The sequence below is a fragment of the Coffea arabica genome, chromosome 1e (genome assembly GCF_036785885.1).
Source record: "Coffea arabica cultivar ET-39 chromosome 1e, Coffea Arabica ET-39 HiFi, whole genome shotgun sequence".
Taxonomy (NCBI): Eukaryota; Viridiplantae; Streptophyta; class Magnoliopsida; order Gentianales; family Rubiaceae; genus Coffea; species Coffea arabica.
In genome coordinates, this window is record NC_092311.1 from 56,656,486 (window position 1) to 56,670,626 (window position 14,141).

Consider the following 14,141-nt stretch of genomic DNA (forward strand, 5'->3'; position numbering starts at 1 on the left):
CATAAATTCAAATGTTCAAGAAATTGTACGAGAAAAAATACGCATATCTTGCAATAGAATAGGAGAGAGTTGGAGATGGAGAAACTTCACTCCTACGTAATTAGTAATTCTGAATAAAACTAGTTTAACGTGATATAAAACCAACATTTAAGAGTAAACTACCTTAAAGCCCTATGCGTGTTAGCATTATTTCACTTCATAATCCCCTTGATGATTGTAAGTAATATCAAAGCGTCAATACAAGCTACGTGACAAAATATCAAAGGCGTCTATGAAATGATGATATTTTTGTTGAATTGCTCTTATTCGTGTTAATCTTTTGATCTTGAAAAATGTGCAACCATCCCATCCATCCTTGCTTATTTCAAGCGTCTATTATTAACTCTCTCATGTTGCCTCAAATTCTCGATTCCACTACCAAACGCTCTGTGATTGATCCTCAAAGTAAATATATTTAGCTCTTCAATTCTCGTAATCTCGGTAAAAAAAAGGGAAAAATAAAAATGCACCTCCAACCTCAATGCGAATTGGCCAGCTCGCAAAGCCCAGCTTGGATCAATCTACGTTTGAGAAGTGTCAAAATTTCAATCATCCTTTTTTATTTATTTATAACCCAACTTGGATCCAATCTGGATTCAATAATTTTTTTTCGAATTTGGATTAAAAAATAATTTCGATACTCGAATCAGGACTCGTGCCCGTTTACTTTAATAAAAAAAAAAAAAAAAAACAGATCGGATACGAAATATAGAACTCTGATTCGGGCTCGAATAGTATATTAATAATTATAAAATATAAATATTTCTAAATACATTATTTTATCAAATTAATAATTTAGTAATGATTTTTTAGATTGACTACTGCAAATTATTTGTAATTTAATTTTGTATTTTGATTTGTTTTTTGTAAATTATTGCCTTACAGGTTGTTGATTTTTTCTACAGATACACTGCTCCAAGCAAGGCCAAGCATTCAAGTCTCAAGCGCACCGTAGGAACGGAACCTGGAGATTCTCCAATCACCATGGGTATGTGAGCTCAAGGCCAATACAAGGAATGCTTCCTGCATTGTTCAACGGCTGTTCCCTCATATTCAAAGATGAAAAGCCTTCTCTTTCTTGTGATTCAGTCAAGCTTGAACTGGACTTGACTTGTTCGATGTGCTTGGTTAGTTTCTTTATTAGCTCATATAAGCGTGCCAGCTATTTCATTAACACGAGTAACTATCGTTATGCTTTTTCTTATTGACATTTGATTCTTGCTGATAATTCTTATGAAGAAACTCTACCTTAAGTCCTATCAATATTGTAAAATTCATCATATCAGATTAGCTGCTGCTCTTTTCATAATGTTGAGCTTTTTATTAGCTGCTCTCCTCCAACAGGATACAGTTTTTGATCCAGTGTCTTTGACTTGCGGTCATATATTCTGCTACATGCGTGCTTGCAAGGCAGGATCAGTGACCATAGTGGATGGATTGAAGGCAGCTAGTCCCAAGGAAAAGTGCCCCCTTTGCAGAGAGGTAAATACTTGGAAGTCTTCACTTTCAAGTCCTTCCTACCAATCTGTCCTGCTTTTGGTCATGTAGTCAACAGGCTGGAATCTATTGAAAATGCTTCACTAAAACACTTATTCATCTGTTCCATAGACTTAACATCAAGTGAACGAATATGCGTCCTGCTCAATGGATTCTACAAGTCTACCAGAAAGTCTACAAGTGAACGAATATGTAGTCAACATCGAGCGCCGCCAATCTGCGATTGTTTTCACATACTGATTTCTAGTGCTTGTGAATTGTGATTAATAATCTGCTTACATATAGGATTGCAATTGATTTGTCTGGTTTTCCTTCCCAAGGTTTGAACCATACGAATGCATAATTGTCGAAGTGAGGACCACAAACAAACAAGTTTATGTAGTCTTGTTCACAAGATTTTAGTATAGCGGCAAGCCAAAAGAGGGAGAAGAGGGGAAGAGGGAGAGGGAGAGGAGGGTAATGGAAAAAAATGCAAAAAAAAAAAAAGTTTTCTTTTGCTGCTTCAGCAATTTTGGGAAAGGGTACAGGGGAGGGGGAAATGGAAGGGAGGAAAGAAAAGAAAAAAAAAAGTAAAAAGAAAGAAAGAAAATGAAAAAAAAAAAAATTTCATCTTCCAAAAGTTTTTTTACAACTTTTACGGTGATCTACAGTAAAATTTTAGATAAATTTTCAAAAAACTCAGGTGTCAAACAAGCCGAAGTTGTGGAAAATATAATTCAACCAACAAGAATCAATCTTCAGCCCATTCCAAGAATGCTAGGATCAGAGCTAGAGTTCAGAAGATCGGTTGGCATACTCCTCAACCAATGCTCCAAAGAGAGAAGGCTTCTCCAGCAAACTCGATGGCTTGTCAAATTCTTTTGCTTTACCTGTTCAATGCCCAAAAAGAAAAACAATAAGAATCATTTCACCGAGCTTTGGTGAAAGCAGGAAATCCCCATTAGGTGCAATCATGAAGAATAAACCCAGATCAGGCAAAGTCGGAGCGCAACAGAATCATAGGAAAAAAGGACATGATTAATTTAGGTAATCTGCAGCATGCAATCGGGAACAGACCAAAGGCAGGCCAAAATGGCGACATTTTGACAGTCTACTTGTTCCCAGAGGAATTATTTGCTCAAGAAATAAGAAACGAAAAATAAATGAAAACAAAGATGAAGCATGTGATGAACCATGGCTGAACTAAGGGGTGGGAGAGGCACAAACCTGCATCAATTACAAGAACTCTGTCACAGTCCATAACTGTTGGAATTCTATGGGCAATGCTTACAATTGTACGGGAAGAGAAGTCCTCCCTGATGATCTTCTGGATCACGCCATCTGTTTGTGAATCAACTGAGGCAGTCGCCTCATCCATAAATAAAAGTTTGCTGCGTTTTAGCATTACACGTCCCAAACAGAGAAGCTGTCTCTGCCCGACACTCCAATTTTCTCCATTATCAACAACTAAAAACATTAACCAGTGAAAATTCGTACTCTTTCAGCTGTAGCATTGATAACTAATAACAGCAACTGAGAACAAAATAGAAGCAACTGATCAGATTTATGCTACAGTACCTAAAGAGTCCAGCTTATCGGGCTTTGCAGCTACTACCTCCTTAAGCTGGCAGCGCTCAAGGCTCTGTGGTTCATAAGTTCACGGATCCGTGAGTATTAACTATAGAAAAACAGAAGGACTAAGTCGCTACAACCTATCTCGGCAAGCATGGTTTCTATGTATGGAACAGAATCACAAATTCACACATTAGAAAAGTGAAGTAACCACAGTCGACAGATGCTGCATACTAGAAAATGTTAAAACCATGGCACATGCTGGGCGAAATCTATTTAGCTTGAGGTCCAAACTCAACTACTAACAGTAATAGTTCTTTTTACCTTCCATATCTCTTCATCAGAATACTGTCCAATTGGATCAATGTTGCTTCTCACAGTTCCTTCAAAAAGAACAGGTTCTTGAGGGATGATTCCAAATCGAGACCTAAGATCATGCAGCCCAAGAGTGCTAATGTCAATGCCATCAATAATGATTCTTCCTCCCGAAGGCTCCACCAACCTAAAGAAAACCTGGATCAAAGTTGATTTTCCACCCCCAGTTCGACCAACAACACCAATCTTCTCACCCCCTTTTATGCTGAGTGTTATTCCTTTGATAACCAGAGGGGTATTGGGACGATATCTTACCTGTTCAGAATACATACAAATGAATCTCTGGAAACTTACAGAATACCATATTAATGAAGCAGCTATTCATCATACAAACTTGAAGAAATGCAGATTGAGCTACCTGTAAGTCTATGAGCTCAACATTGCCCTTGTTTGGCCACTCGGGAGAAGGAAGGCAATCTTCTTTCTTCCAGTCTGCTTCTGATGGTATATTTGTAAATTGTTTTATCCTCTCAACTGAAACCATTTTATTTTCCAAAGAACAACTGACATATATTGCCCAGAAAAGCACACTGTTGAGGGACAATCCATAAGAGAGAGATAACCCCACGTTCTCTGAGCAGCGAAGTGTAGATCAGTAACATCTCTATTGCAAAAGCTAATTGCAGTAGCAAGGACAAAGGAGAATGATGACTGGAAGGGACATTATTTTTTCCAGTTGTATCATCCATTTATAAACTTTGTAGGCAGCAAATGATAACAGGAATCAACTGAGAATTATATGAAGTAATTAATTCTGTAACCTGATCTTTGAAAATTCCTTTACTAATAAACTTGAGAAACCCCATTAAAATGACAGAAAAGAAAAAGAGGTTGATTATACTAGATATTATGATATTTCAAAGGTTTAATAATCCGGTTGACCAGTTACGAGTCTATTTCGTCAAGAAAGATGAAAACTATGTCTTCAGTTTTAACCTATTAACAACCTTATTTTCCCAGGTAATAATACCACCAACTGATAAATCGGGAGTCATGCCTTTATATCAATATAACCAAAAAAAACTAGTACTTTGTCATTAATAAGGATTTAAGTAGATTATACACCTGGCTTGAGGATAGTGCTCGGCAACATGATCATAAACAATGCAGAAATGCAAAGGATGAAGCTCCCCATGAGTTCCAAACGAAAACCCAACCATTCATTGCACCCGTAGTTGTGGAAGTCCATACGCAGGTTCGAATTCACACGGTTAACGTTTTCCTGGCAAAACCTTTCCTGCTTCCTGAAACAACGGATTGTCGTAATTCCAGATATACTTTCCGAGAAGTGATGGATAACTGGTGCTTTTGTAATAGAGTCTAGCCGAGTCAATTCACGTGATGTTGCAAGATAGTACCCCTGCAACCCAAATGAGGAATAACTTAGTCTTAGCACTGATTATCTATCTCTTGCCAAAGAATGGTTAAAAGTCTTAGTTACACTGAAACAATTTAACCTTTAAGCTCCATAAATGATGCACATACCCGAAACCAGTAATTCAGCCAGCCAAGTGGAATCAATAGTAAGACGGTTGGCCAAGCATTTTGACATATGATGATGATGATCCCAAATAGTGTGATGTACATGGAAATGAAATAGTTTGTAAAAAGTGGGACAACTACATCAATATTAGTCTGATCATTTGACGCCTGCAAAATTTTATGAAACAACATATCAATGAATCCAGTAATTGAAACATGTTCAGTTACTTTGAACATTTCTTTTATGTAATCTAGTTTTTTCCCCATGTAATCTAATGTAGCTAAATGTACATATGGACATGATTTTATTTTTTCCAGCTTGGCACCAAAATGGACAACCCAACCCGAAAGTGTAGAAAACGTTACCCGGCTTAAAATTCTTCCAGAAGGTGTAGTATCAAAAAATGACATTGGAGCGTGCAATATGCTGTGAAGAATTCCTTTGAAGAATATTTGGGATGTCTTAAGCCCCATGAATGTAAGTAAAAAAATTCTTATCAATATCAGCACAAAGGAACCAGCTGCTATAATAGCATATATCCCAATAAAAACAGAAGGATTGAATGACATAGCACGCTTTCCTGATGTTTCATAAGCCAACCAGTAGTCACCCGCCATTAATGACCCTTGCCACAACACAGAAATCAGCAACACCACAATCACACCCCACCACCCTAAAGATTCAGTGCAGTATAGTTTATAAACATGTAAGCTGACTTTCCCAGTTTCTCTCTCCTCTTCCTTGATAAGTTTAGAATTTCCCCGATCAGATTGGGTCTGTTCTTGAGATTTCATGTCATCGTTTTCTTGTGTAGGACTAAAAGATGCTTGAGGAGATGTTGGTTGATCAACTGAAGTTTTCCTGCGCTTGGAGCTTTCTGCCTCAACAAGTTCCATAGATGACTCATGCGCAGCCACCAAAGATTTGAAATCCTTCCCAGATTCAAGTAGATCATTGTAATTTCCAGATTCAGCAATCATGCCATCTCGCATAACCTGGTTTCAATATTAAGAGGTCAAGTCTATGATGCCAGAGGAGGAGGATAAAACCTAGGAAAGGAGGAGGATAAATGAGCATAGGACATACTAGGATCAGATCAACATTGTGTAAGAAGTCAACTTGGTGTGTAACAAGCAAAATGGTCTTCTCTCTAAGGGTTCCTCTAACACATTCCTGCAAGAGAGACTGGAAAGTGTCAAACAGCATTTAATAACTGATAAACTAACAACTAGGGCTACTGGAATATCACAACTTCAATTGAAACTAAAAAGACGAATCACAATGTCAATGCAGAACAATATGTATCAACTAACAAGCATGTCACTCAAAGCTTAATAATCATGTTAATTGGAGCCTACAAGGAATGAAGCCAAGGGATCAACATAAAATGTCAACAAACGCATCATACATCATTAACAAATGGGCATTCGCAAGTAGCAGGCTTGTGTTCTGGTTCTCATTTAACAGTAATAACAAGAAAATGGAGAAGAAGAGGACCAAACTGAGAAAATTATGTCAGTGACTGTAGCTACTACAAACGTCAGGTCACATCTAATTTTGCAAATAATTGGAGAAATAGGACATCTTAAAACAGCATTAAATACTTTCAAGATATAGATATCACAACCATTTTGAAAATCATTTCAAAACTCTTATCACCTTGAATATTTCAGAACCAGTTTGAGCATCAACTGCACTAAACACATCATCAAGTAGATAGATATCACAATCTTGGTAAACAGCCCTGGCAAGTTGAATTCGCTGCTTTTGCCCACCACTTAGATTGATGCCACGCTCTCCAATTTCAGTCTGATCTCCAAACTCCATCATATCCAAGTCCTTCTCCAAACAACAAACCCTAAGAACTTCCTTATATCTCTCGTGGTTCATTGACAGACCAAAAAGGATATTTTCTTCAATTGTCCCATTCTGAATCCATGAGGTTTGTGCAACAAAAGCTGTGGTACCACAAACCCTGAGCTGCAGCAACAAATAGTTGGTAAGCTTGTAATGAAATGTGTTAGCATTATAAAATAAGAAGCTTTCCTGCATGACACTCAGGAAGCTTTTCCTCACAACCAACTTGTGGCCAACAAAGAAGAATATAATGGGCTGCCCCTATTAAGAAGTAGTTGACCAATGATACTAAAAGGTGTTCCCAAGGATAAGAACTTTAGGGTTTGGAAAATGACAAATAGCCCATCATTCAATATGTAAATCATAACCCCCAAAGAGTCGAATAACGAGGACAAATATGCACCCCAACCCAAGAAGTTTATGTGAAGATTTGGTCGATGTTTCAGAGGTAATCTGGTTAGAGTTTGATGGTTGAATCATTTGGACCCACATCTTTGGAAGTTGAAATTGAACCAATTTTTCAGAGAAAAATTACAATATATGTGGTTTTCAATAATAGACATAATGTGTCCAATTACTTGAGCCAACAACTGGGCAAACTTAGGTCTGTCGGCCACAAGTAGCAAAAGGCAAAATCTTCCAGTTACCAAGCTCTGATGCACAAGCAAGACATCCAGAGAAAACAAATCACTGTGCTCATGTATACCAAAAGATAAACACTTTGTGCTCATGCTGTCTGCTGAATAACACAATACGACATTTAAAACGTATCAGCAAAATGAGAATCTGTGACGCGGAGAAGAAGAGGATCTGTGAAATCCCCGAATAGTCTATTACTTGGACAAATTACGTGTAAGGCAACAATCAGATTACGAACCATACAATGAACAGAAAGTTGCAATACTTCAATGACAAATAAATACACAAGGCACAATAAAAAAAAAAAAAGAGTACTTTTCCAGTGACAAATGTGAAGTAATCAATTTGATAGAGGGATAAGGCCCTGAAAAATATTTAATATGTACCTTTCCTGATATTTTATCCATCTCGCCAAGAATTGATGCCAGAAGTGAAGACTTCCCTGATCCTACAGTCCCAACAATCGCTGCAAGCTCGCCTTTTCTGATCATAAAATTCAAATCGTTTACCACTTCTTCCCTGCTTTCTTCATCCCAATTAAAAGCCCCATCTTCCACCTCCACAGCAATCTCACTTCCACAACCTTCTACCCTCTCCACTGAATCATCCATCAGTTCCTTACTCATCATGTACCTATCCAACCTATCCAGTGATATCATTGCCTGTGAGAGTGAAATCATAGACTGTGGGAAGGTCCTAATAGGTTCTTGCAACATTTTAAAAAGTGAGATAGCAGTGAAGACTGTTCCTGCATCAAGCGGAACGCCCAGCAGGATCGCACTTCCAAATGTCAATGTAGCTATAAATACCGGTGTGCTCCAGAGCACAATAATATTTGCACAAAACGAGTACAAGAATTTGGTTAGCCATGCAAACTCTGATTCACGGAAAGATTGAATTCTTTTGTTGAAATGTTCTTCCCAAGCCTGAAATTTGATTACCCTCATGTAGTTAAGCATCTCATTTGTTGCTTTCATTCTGGAGTCCCTATCTTTCATGATATTGAACTGGAACCGGTTATTCCTTCGAGTCCCAAACGCCACAAACACCATAATGGATACAAGTCCAAGTAACGCTACAATGGTCGAAATGCCTAGGTAAGTATAGAGGATACTTAAGGCAACGGTAACTTGCAATGGCATCAACCATAAGGCATGCAGTTGTGGCATCATATCAGAAAGCTGTTGCGCATCCACGGCCATGTAGTTTACAATCTGTCCAACACCATGAGCTTGTCTTGCTGAGCATGAAAGTCTTAAACCCTTTTTGTACAATGAAGTAATCAGTGTGGAGCGTATCATCATCCCAAGTTTCTGGGAGTTAAAATTGAACTGATGTGAGCTCAGAACTTCCACAAACTTGGCTATCAAGAGAACAACTACAAGGTAGTATCCTTCATAACTTGAGGTCCTCTTCCCAGATGTATAATCAATAAACCGATCGATCAGTGTAGGCCCCACATACATGACGCAAAGCCTCACAATGGCAAGGAAGGCAATGAAGGTAACTTCCTTCCAGAAGCAGCGAAACAATGTAGTTCTCACAGGGTGCTTTGATTTTTCTTCAGTTTTAGGCCACTTCCGTTGAAACAGCTCTGACATGCGCTCAGCTCTATGCTGTGGTGAGAGAATTGGGACATCATCAAGCTTTAGAGGGGATTTATAGCCTCTTACCAAAAGAGAATTAACCCAGAGCCAAAAAGCTTTTGATACAATGGATGCTGTAGCAAACCCACTCACATTGGAGGATTTATCCTGAAGTGGTTCATATAATGTGGTCTCTCCATTTATTATTGATTCAGAACATCTAATTACTAGGATACCGGTAGACCCCTTAATGGCAACAATCAGAAGAATAATCAACAAAGGAAATACAGTTATTGAAACAATGTCATCTAGTCTCAAGACTGAATCAGTTTCACGGGCAGATATTATGCGGATAAGCGCCGAAGTGACGAACAAAACTTGGATAATGAAGCTTGCAATCCAGTAAACCCGAAGAGATAATGGATGAGTAACAGCTTTGAACCTCTTCTCATGGAGAATTAGCACTGTGATCACTACATGGGTTAATGCCTGAAGCAACCAAAATAGTCCATCGACAACCCTCAATGAGCCCTGGTTACCTCCATTGAATGCCAGAATGCACAAAATTAAGGAGGATAAGGCTAAAACAACGGTCGCAATCAGAGTCAACTTATACCAAAGGTTAGCTCTAACAGGTGGTGTGCTGCTCTCAATGAGAGGCTTGCTGAGGTTAGAACTCAATTCATGTTTGGTACTAAATCTAGACCATAGTTTTTGTATTGCAAAAACAAGGAAAGCTATCCACAGCAGAATGGCAATGGAAGATGACAGAGCTCTCTGAGGACAGGGAGACAGGAAAAGGAACCTTAGCCATTGAACAAAGGCTGAAACTGTGGAATCCTCTGAGGATTGTACCACAGAAGCGGAACAAGAAAGCGATGTGATCCAAATAGGTGAAGACATCTTTGCTACGACCTCTGCCTAACCGACATACAGCATAGCCATACAATGATTTTATCTCACAAAGAATTCATCCTTTCATTCTCCTGGAGAAGGAAACAAGATGAGCAAGTTAAAACAATAATTGGAGAACTCAGTTAAAAGAATAAGAATCCAAAAGGTTATTATTATAAATTATTACCAAAGGAAGAAATGAAAGCCCTCCACCCCCCCTCCTCCTCCTCCTCCTCCTCCTCTTTTCAAAGTAAAGGAGGCTGCAGTTTCGGTACTACAATTACTAATTCCATTTTAGAATCTGGGATGATGCGCAGTACTTTGAAAGCATTTTGGCCAGACCCAGAAGGAAAAGAAACGGAAAAAAACTCAAAAAGAAGAAGTTAGAAAGGAGAGATTTTAAACAGCAGCCTTCAGACCTCAAAGCATCTAACCTGAACAATATCAATCATTATACGACATTGTTAGTGCCATCTTGAATAATGACTTCATAAAAATGAAACAAAAGACCAAAATTTTTAGCAGACGAGATGAGAAGGAACAACAAAAAGCGCAAGGATTAGTTTCCAGGTGTCCAGACTTACACAGGAAACGTCGCCAGCTGAAACAAGAAATAGCAGGTAAAAAGCACTCCCACTCACTACTCAGTAGCAAAAATCAAATTTCAAAAAAATAAAACAAAAGTAAAACTTAAGGATGTTTGCGGGTGGAACTCTGGAATAGGTGTTGTATCCCAGGCTCAAAGAGACCAAATTAACGTGCGAAAAAGGCCTTGTTTCGCAGCAAGTTTTTTACCAAATTTATTTGTTACAAATTTTTCAATAACCTCAAAAAATTTCTCCAAATTTTTAAATTATACATTTTAAAATATTATTAAAAAAACCACTTTAAAATTTTTTTAAAAAATTTCTACAGATAAATTATAGTAAAATTTTAGACAAATACTTAAAAAACTCACTTATCAAACGGATGAATTCAAGACCAAATCATCATGCAAGCACCTACAGCGAGGAGACAGTACGTTATAAGAATAAAATAAAGGCTCTGTTTGGCATTTGAGTTTTTTGTCAAGTTTGTTTGCTATAAGTTTTTTAAAAACTTTAATTATAGTAATCTCAAAAAAATTTTTAAAATTTTTAAATTATAAATTTCAAAATATTCAAATATTTATACACTTTAAAAAAAATTTTAAAAAAAATCTACAATAAAATTTTATATAAATATCCAAAAAATTCACTTGTCAAACGAGGCTAAAGATACCTATATTGATCCTAGGATTCTGGAGAAGCCTCTCACTTAGTTTCCTCTCCTCCTCTCCCTCCGGTGTAAAAGTATCCGGGGATATAGGCCCCATCAGGACAGAGCTCCGGACTCATATTTGTTCCAGACAACGATTTGAATGACACCGGTGGCTCCCGGGCTTCTGGAATCGCTGTCCGAGAGAGCGAAGAGGATGAATATTGCCCGGCTTAAGCTTTAAATACCAAAACAGCCGCCACGGGCATGGAGAAGTCAGCTAGACGACCAAAAAAAAAAAAAAAAAAAAACCAGTAGTAAAAAATTGGAGGACAAATTATTCTACTACGTTAATCGCGTCAATTACGGTTTTGTGGAATATGAATCAACTACAATACCATTACTACTGTCACCACTGCTACCACAAGTGCTACATGCTCTAGATATCAAATGCTGTGGAAGCAATGGTCATCGTCGTCATTTTGGTATTAGGCAAAGGTTTTTCTTAATTGGTTATTTAATAGAAAGGAAAATCGTCCAAAACGTCCCTCATATTTTATAAAATGACTTTTTTCGTCCCTCACTTTTAAAAGTGTAATTTTATGTCCCTTACATATTCACATCGATCAAATTTAGTCCCTAACTAGGTTTCCAATCATTTTTTGGCCGGAATCCATCACGTGCAAGGCACATGATTATTTTTGAAGGGTGAATTTGTCAAATTATATTTTACATAATCTAATATATAGTCCCCACATTTTATAAAACAAATTTTTTCGTCCCTTACATTTTATAAAATAATTTTTTCATCCCTCACATTTCACAAAATGAATTTCTCCATCCCTCACATTTCAAAAAATGAATATTTCCATCCCTCACTAATTATGTGTGTAAGGGAAACCCTAAAAAAAAAAACATGTGTGTAAATACAATTTGTTTAAACACATGTATATGTCTATTTGATTTTATTTAATAATACGAATAGTATAAATATATGTATGTGTCTTTTTTATTTCACTTAACAATATAAATACCATATATTATATGTGATCATTTGATTTCATCTAGTATTAGCTAGTAAAAAATTTTGCATTCATTGTCAAGTTGCCCAATAAAGCTATTTTCGGTCAAAATACAATAATAATATGCAAATTAAGATTCTATTGGTAAATATTAGTCATAATCATACAAAAAGAGAAGATAACCCACAAGTTGGGTCCAATTACATGTGTTTATGCTATTATTATTAAACAAAATCAAATAGACATATACATATGTTTAAAAAAAATGTATTCACACACATAATCAGTAAGAAATGAAAAATTCATTTTTTGAAATGTGAGGGATGGAGAAATTCATTTTGTGAAATGTGAGGGATGAAAAAAATCATTTTATAAAATGTGAGGGACGAAAAAATTTATTTTATAAAATGTGGAGAACTATAGATCAGATTATGTAAAATAAAATTTGACAAATTTACCCTTCAAAAATGATCACGTGCCTTGCACATGATGGATTCCGGCAAAAAAATGATCGGAAACCTAGTTAGGGACTAAATTTGACCGATGTGAATATGTAAGGGATATAAAATTACACTTTTAAAAGTAAGGGACGAAAAAGTTATTTTACAAAATGTGAGGGACGTTTTGGACGATTTTCCCTTAATAGAAACTCTGATCAACCAATATTCTAAAATTTTACTTCTTCGTTATTTCCAACAGTAGGCTTTTAATCATTTCGATGATCTTCTTGTAGCGCTTGCATTTATTAGCTACAACCATCTCGATCTCCATGGTTCTTGGTATCCCAAGTCCGATAAACTTCGTTGGGACAATTTCTATTGCCAATCTGTAGATGTCTTTAAATAGGAAAGAACTCAAAGTTGACCAATCATTATTTTATATTTTGCTTGGATTGTAGATTTCCAAAAAAAAAGAAAAAATTATTATGTTTTTTGCAAACATATTTTTTAATCATCTTTTTTATTTCGCATTTATTAAATTGTTACAGTAATTTTTTAACAAAAAATTCAGAAAAATACAATCCAAACATATTCTTAGATGCTAAGGATCAATGGCTATCATTGATTTTAAGAGGGCATGCTCGGTAGTTATTTTATTTTATTTTTCTCAAAAGTAGAGGAGAAGATCCGAAATTAGATTACTCCATCATCCCAATTATAGGCTACTTTTTAATTGAAAAATATAGTTAACTTTTAACTTCTCTAAAATGTCTTTATTTAAGTAATTTATTATTAGTGAATATAATCTACCATATTCAATTATTGATTTGATTCACACCTTGAATGGTACAACTTTCCATCAGGGTTATTGTTATAATTAATAGAAAGGTGTAGTGATTAGTCATATTATAAATTTTAATATTTGAAATAATTAATGTTAATGTAAGGATATTTTAGAAAAATAATAAGCTAGATTTGTTCTTTCGAATAAAGTCAACTAATTTTTCTTTAACTGTGTGAAAAAAAAAAATCAACACTGTCAAAGTGTGATGGATAGAGAGTAAGAAATTGTTATTGGCTATCCTTTTGATTTGCCTGTCGATGCAAAATATCATATTTATTTTATATTTCACTTTAATTATAAGTGGATAAAACGAGAGTGAGTGCAATGTAATGTAATGAAGAATAAAGGTACTTTTATCTAATTTACATTGTCAAAAAAAAGTCAAGAGCCTTTTTGTTATTAGATAACTTGTGTAGAAGAACGATGACAACATTTCCCTCACAATAAACATCGAGAAAAAATGTTGTTATTAGTAGAGCCTTTATGTGTGAACTAAACGAATATTGGGTGTAAAAAAAAAAGTATGCACAATTAGATGCTTATTTGGCCGCTTGACTTGTGCGATGAGTCTGTTGAGTGTATCATGATAAAATGGCGGCGCCGAATGAAAGCCGTAATTTGCATGCATGGTTTTCTAGTTTAAAAAAGTGCTACTTACAAAGAGCCTATTTCGGTAAA

The 14,141-nt window shown here is 36.2% G+C and overlaps 1 protein-coding gene and 1 long non-coding RNA gene across 5 annotated transcripts; one reads left to right on the forward strand and one right to left on the reverse strand.

The window, feature by feature from the left end:
• Positions 1-971: 971 nt before the first annotated feature.
• LOC113734885 (uncharacterized) lies at positions 972-1,844 on the forward strand. The gene is made up of 3 exons (XR_011821847.1): positions 972-1,166; positions 1,384-1,521; positions 1,648-1,844. It is a non-coding gene; the product is annotated as an uncharacterized lncRNA (long non-coding RNA).
• A 281-nt stretch (positions 1,845-2,125) lies between these two features.
• On the reverse strand, positions 2,126-11,379 carry LOC113734860 (ABC transporter C family member 4-like). Of its 4 annotated transcripts, none has more exons than XM_027261622.2 (12): positions 11,182-11,379; positions 7,828-10,013; positions 6,605-6,925; positions 6,032-6,118; positions 5,311-5,940; positions 4,948-5,112; positions 4,528-4,822; positions 3,821-4,035; positions 3,412-3,717; positions 3,094-3,157; positions 2,743-2,982; positions 2,126-2,405 (listed from the first exon to the last, which is right to left on the reverse strand). In XM_027261622.2, exons 2-12 carry the CDS (start codon positions 9,928-9,930, stop codon positions 2,305-2,307), a joined length of 4,527 nt encoding a protein of 1,508 aa, XP_027117423.1. In that variant the 5' UTR covers positions 9,931-10,013; positions 11,182-11,379; the 3' UTR covers positions 2,126-2,304. The 4 variants fall into 4 exon arrangements, 3 of the variants coding, with proteins under 3 accessions (XP_027117423.1, XP_027117413.1, XP_027117433.1); XM_027261612.2 differs by lacking the exon at positions 11,182-11,379 and adding an exon at positions 10,109-10,910; XM_027261632.2 differs by lacking the exon at positions 11,182-11,379 and adding an exon at positions 10,506-10,682.
• Between the last annotated feature and the right edge of the window lie 2,762 nt (positions 11,380-14,141).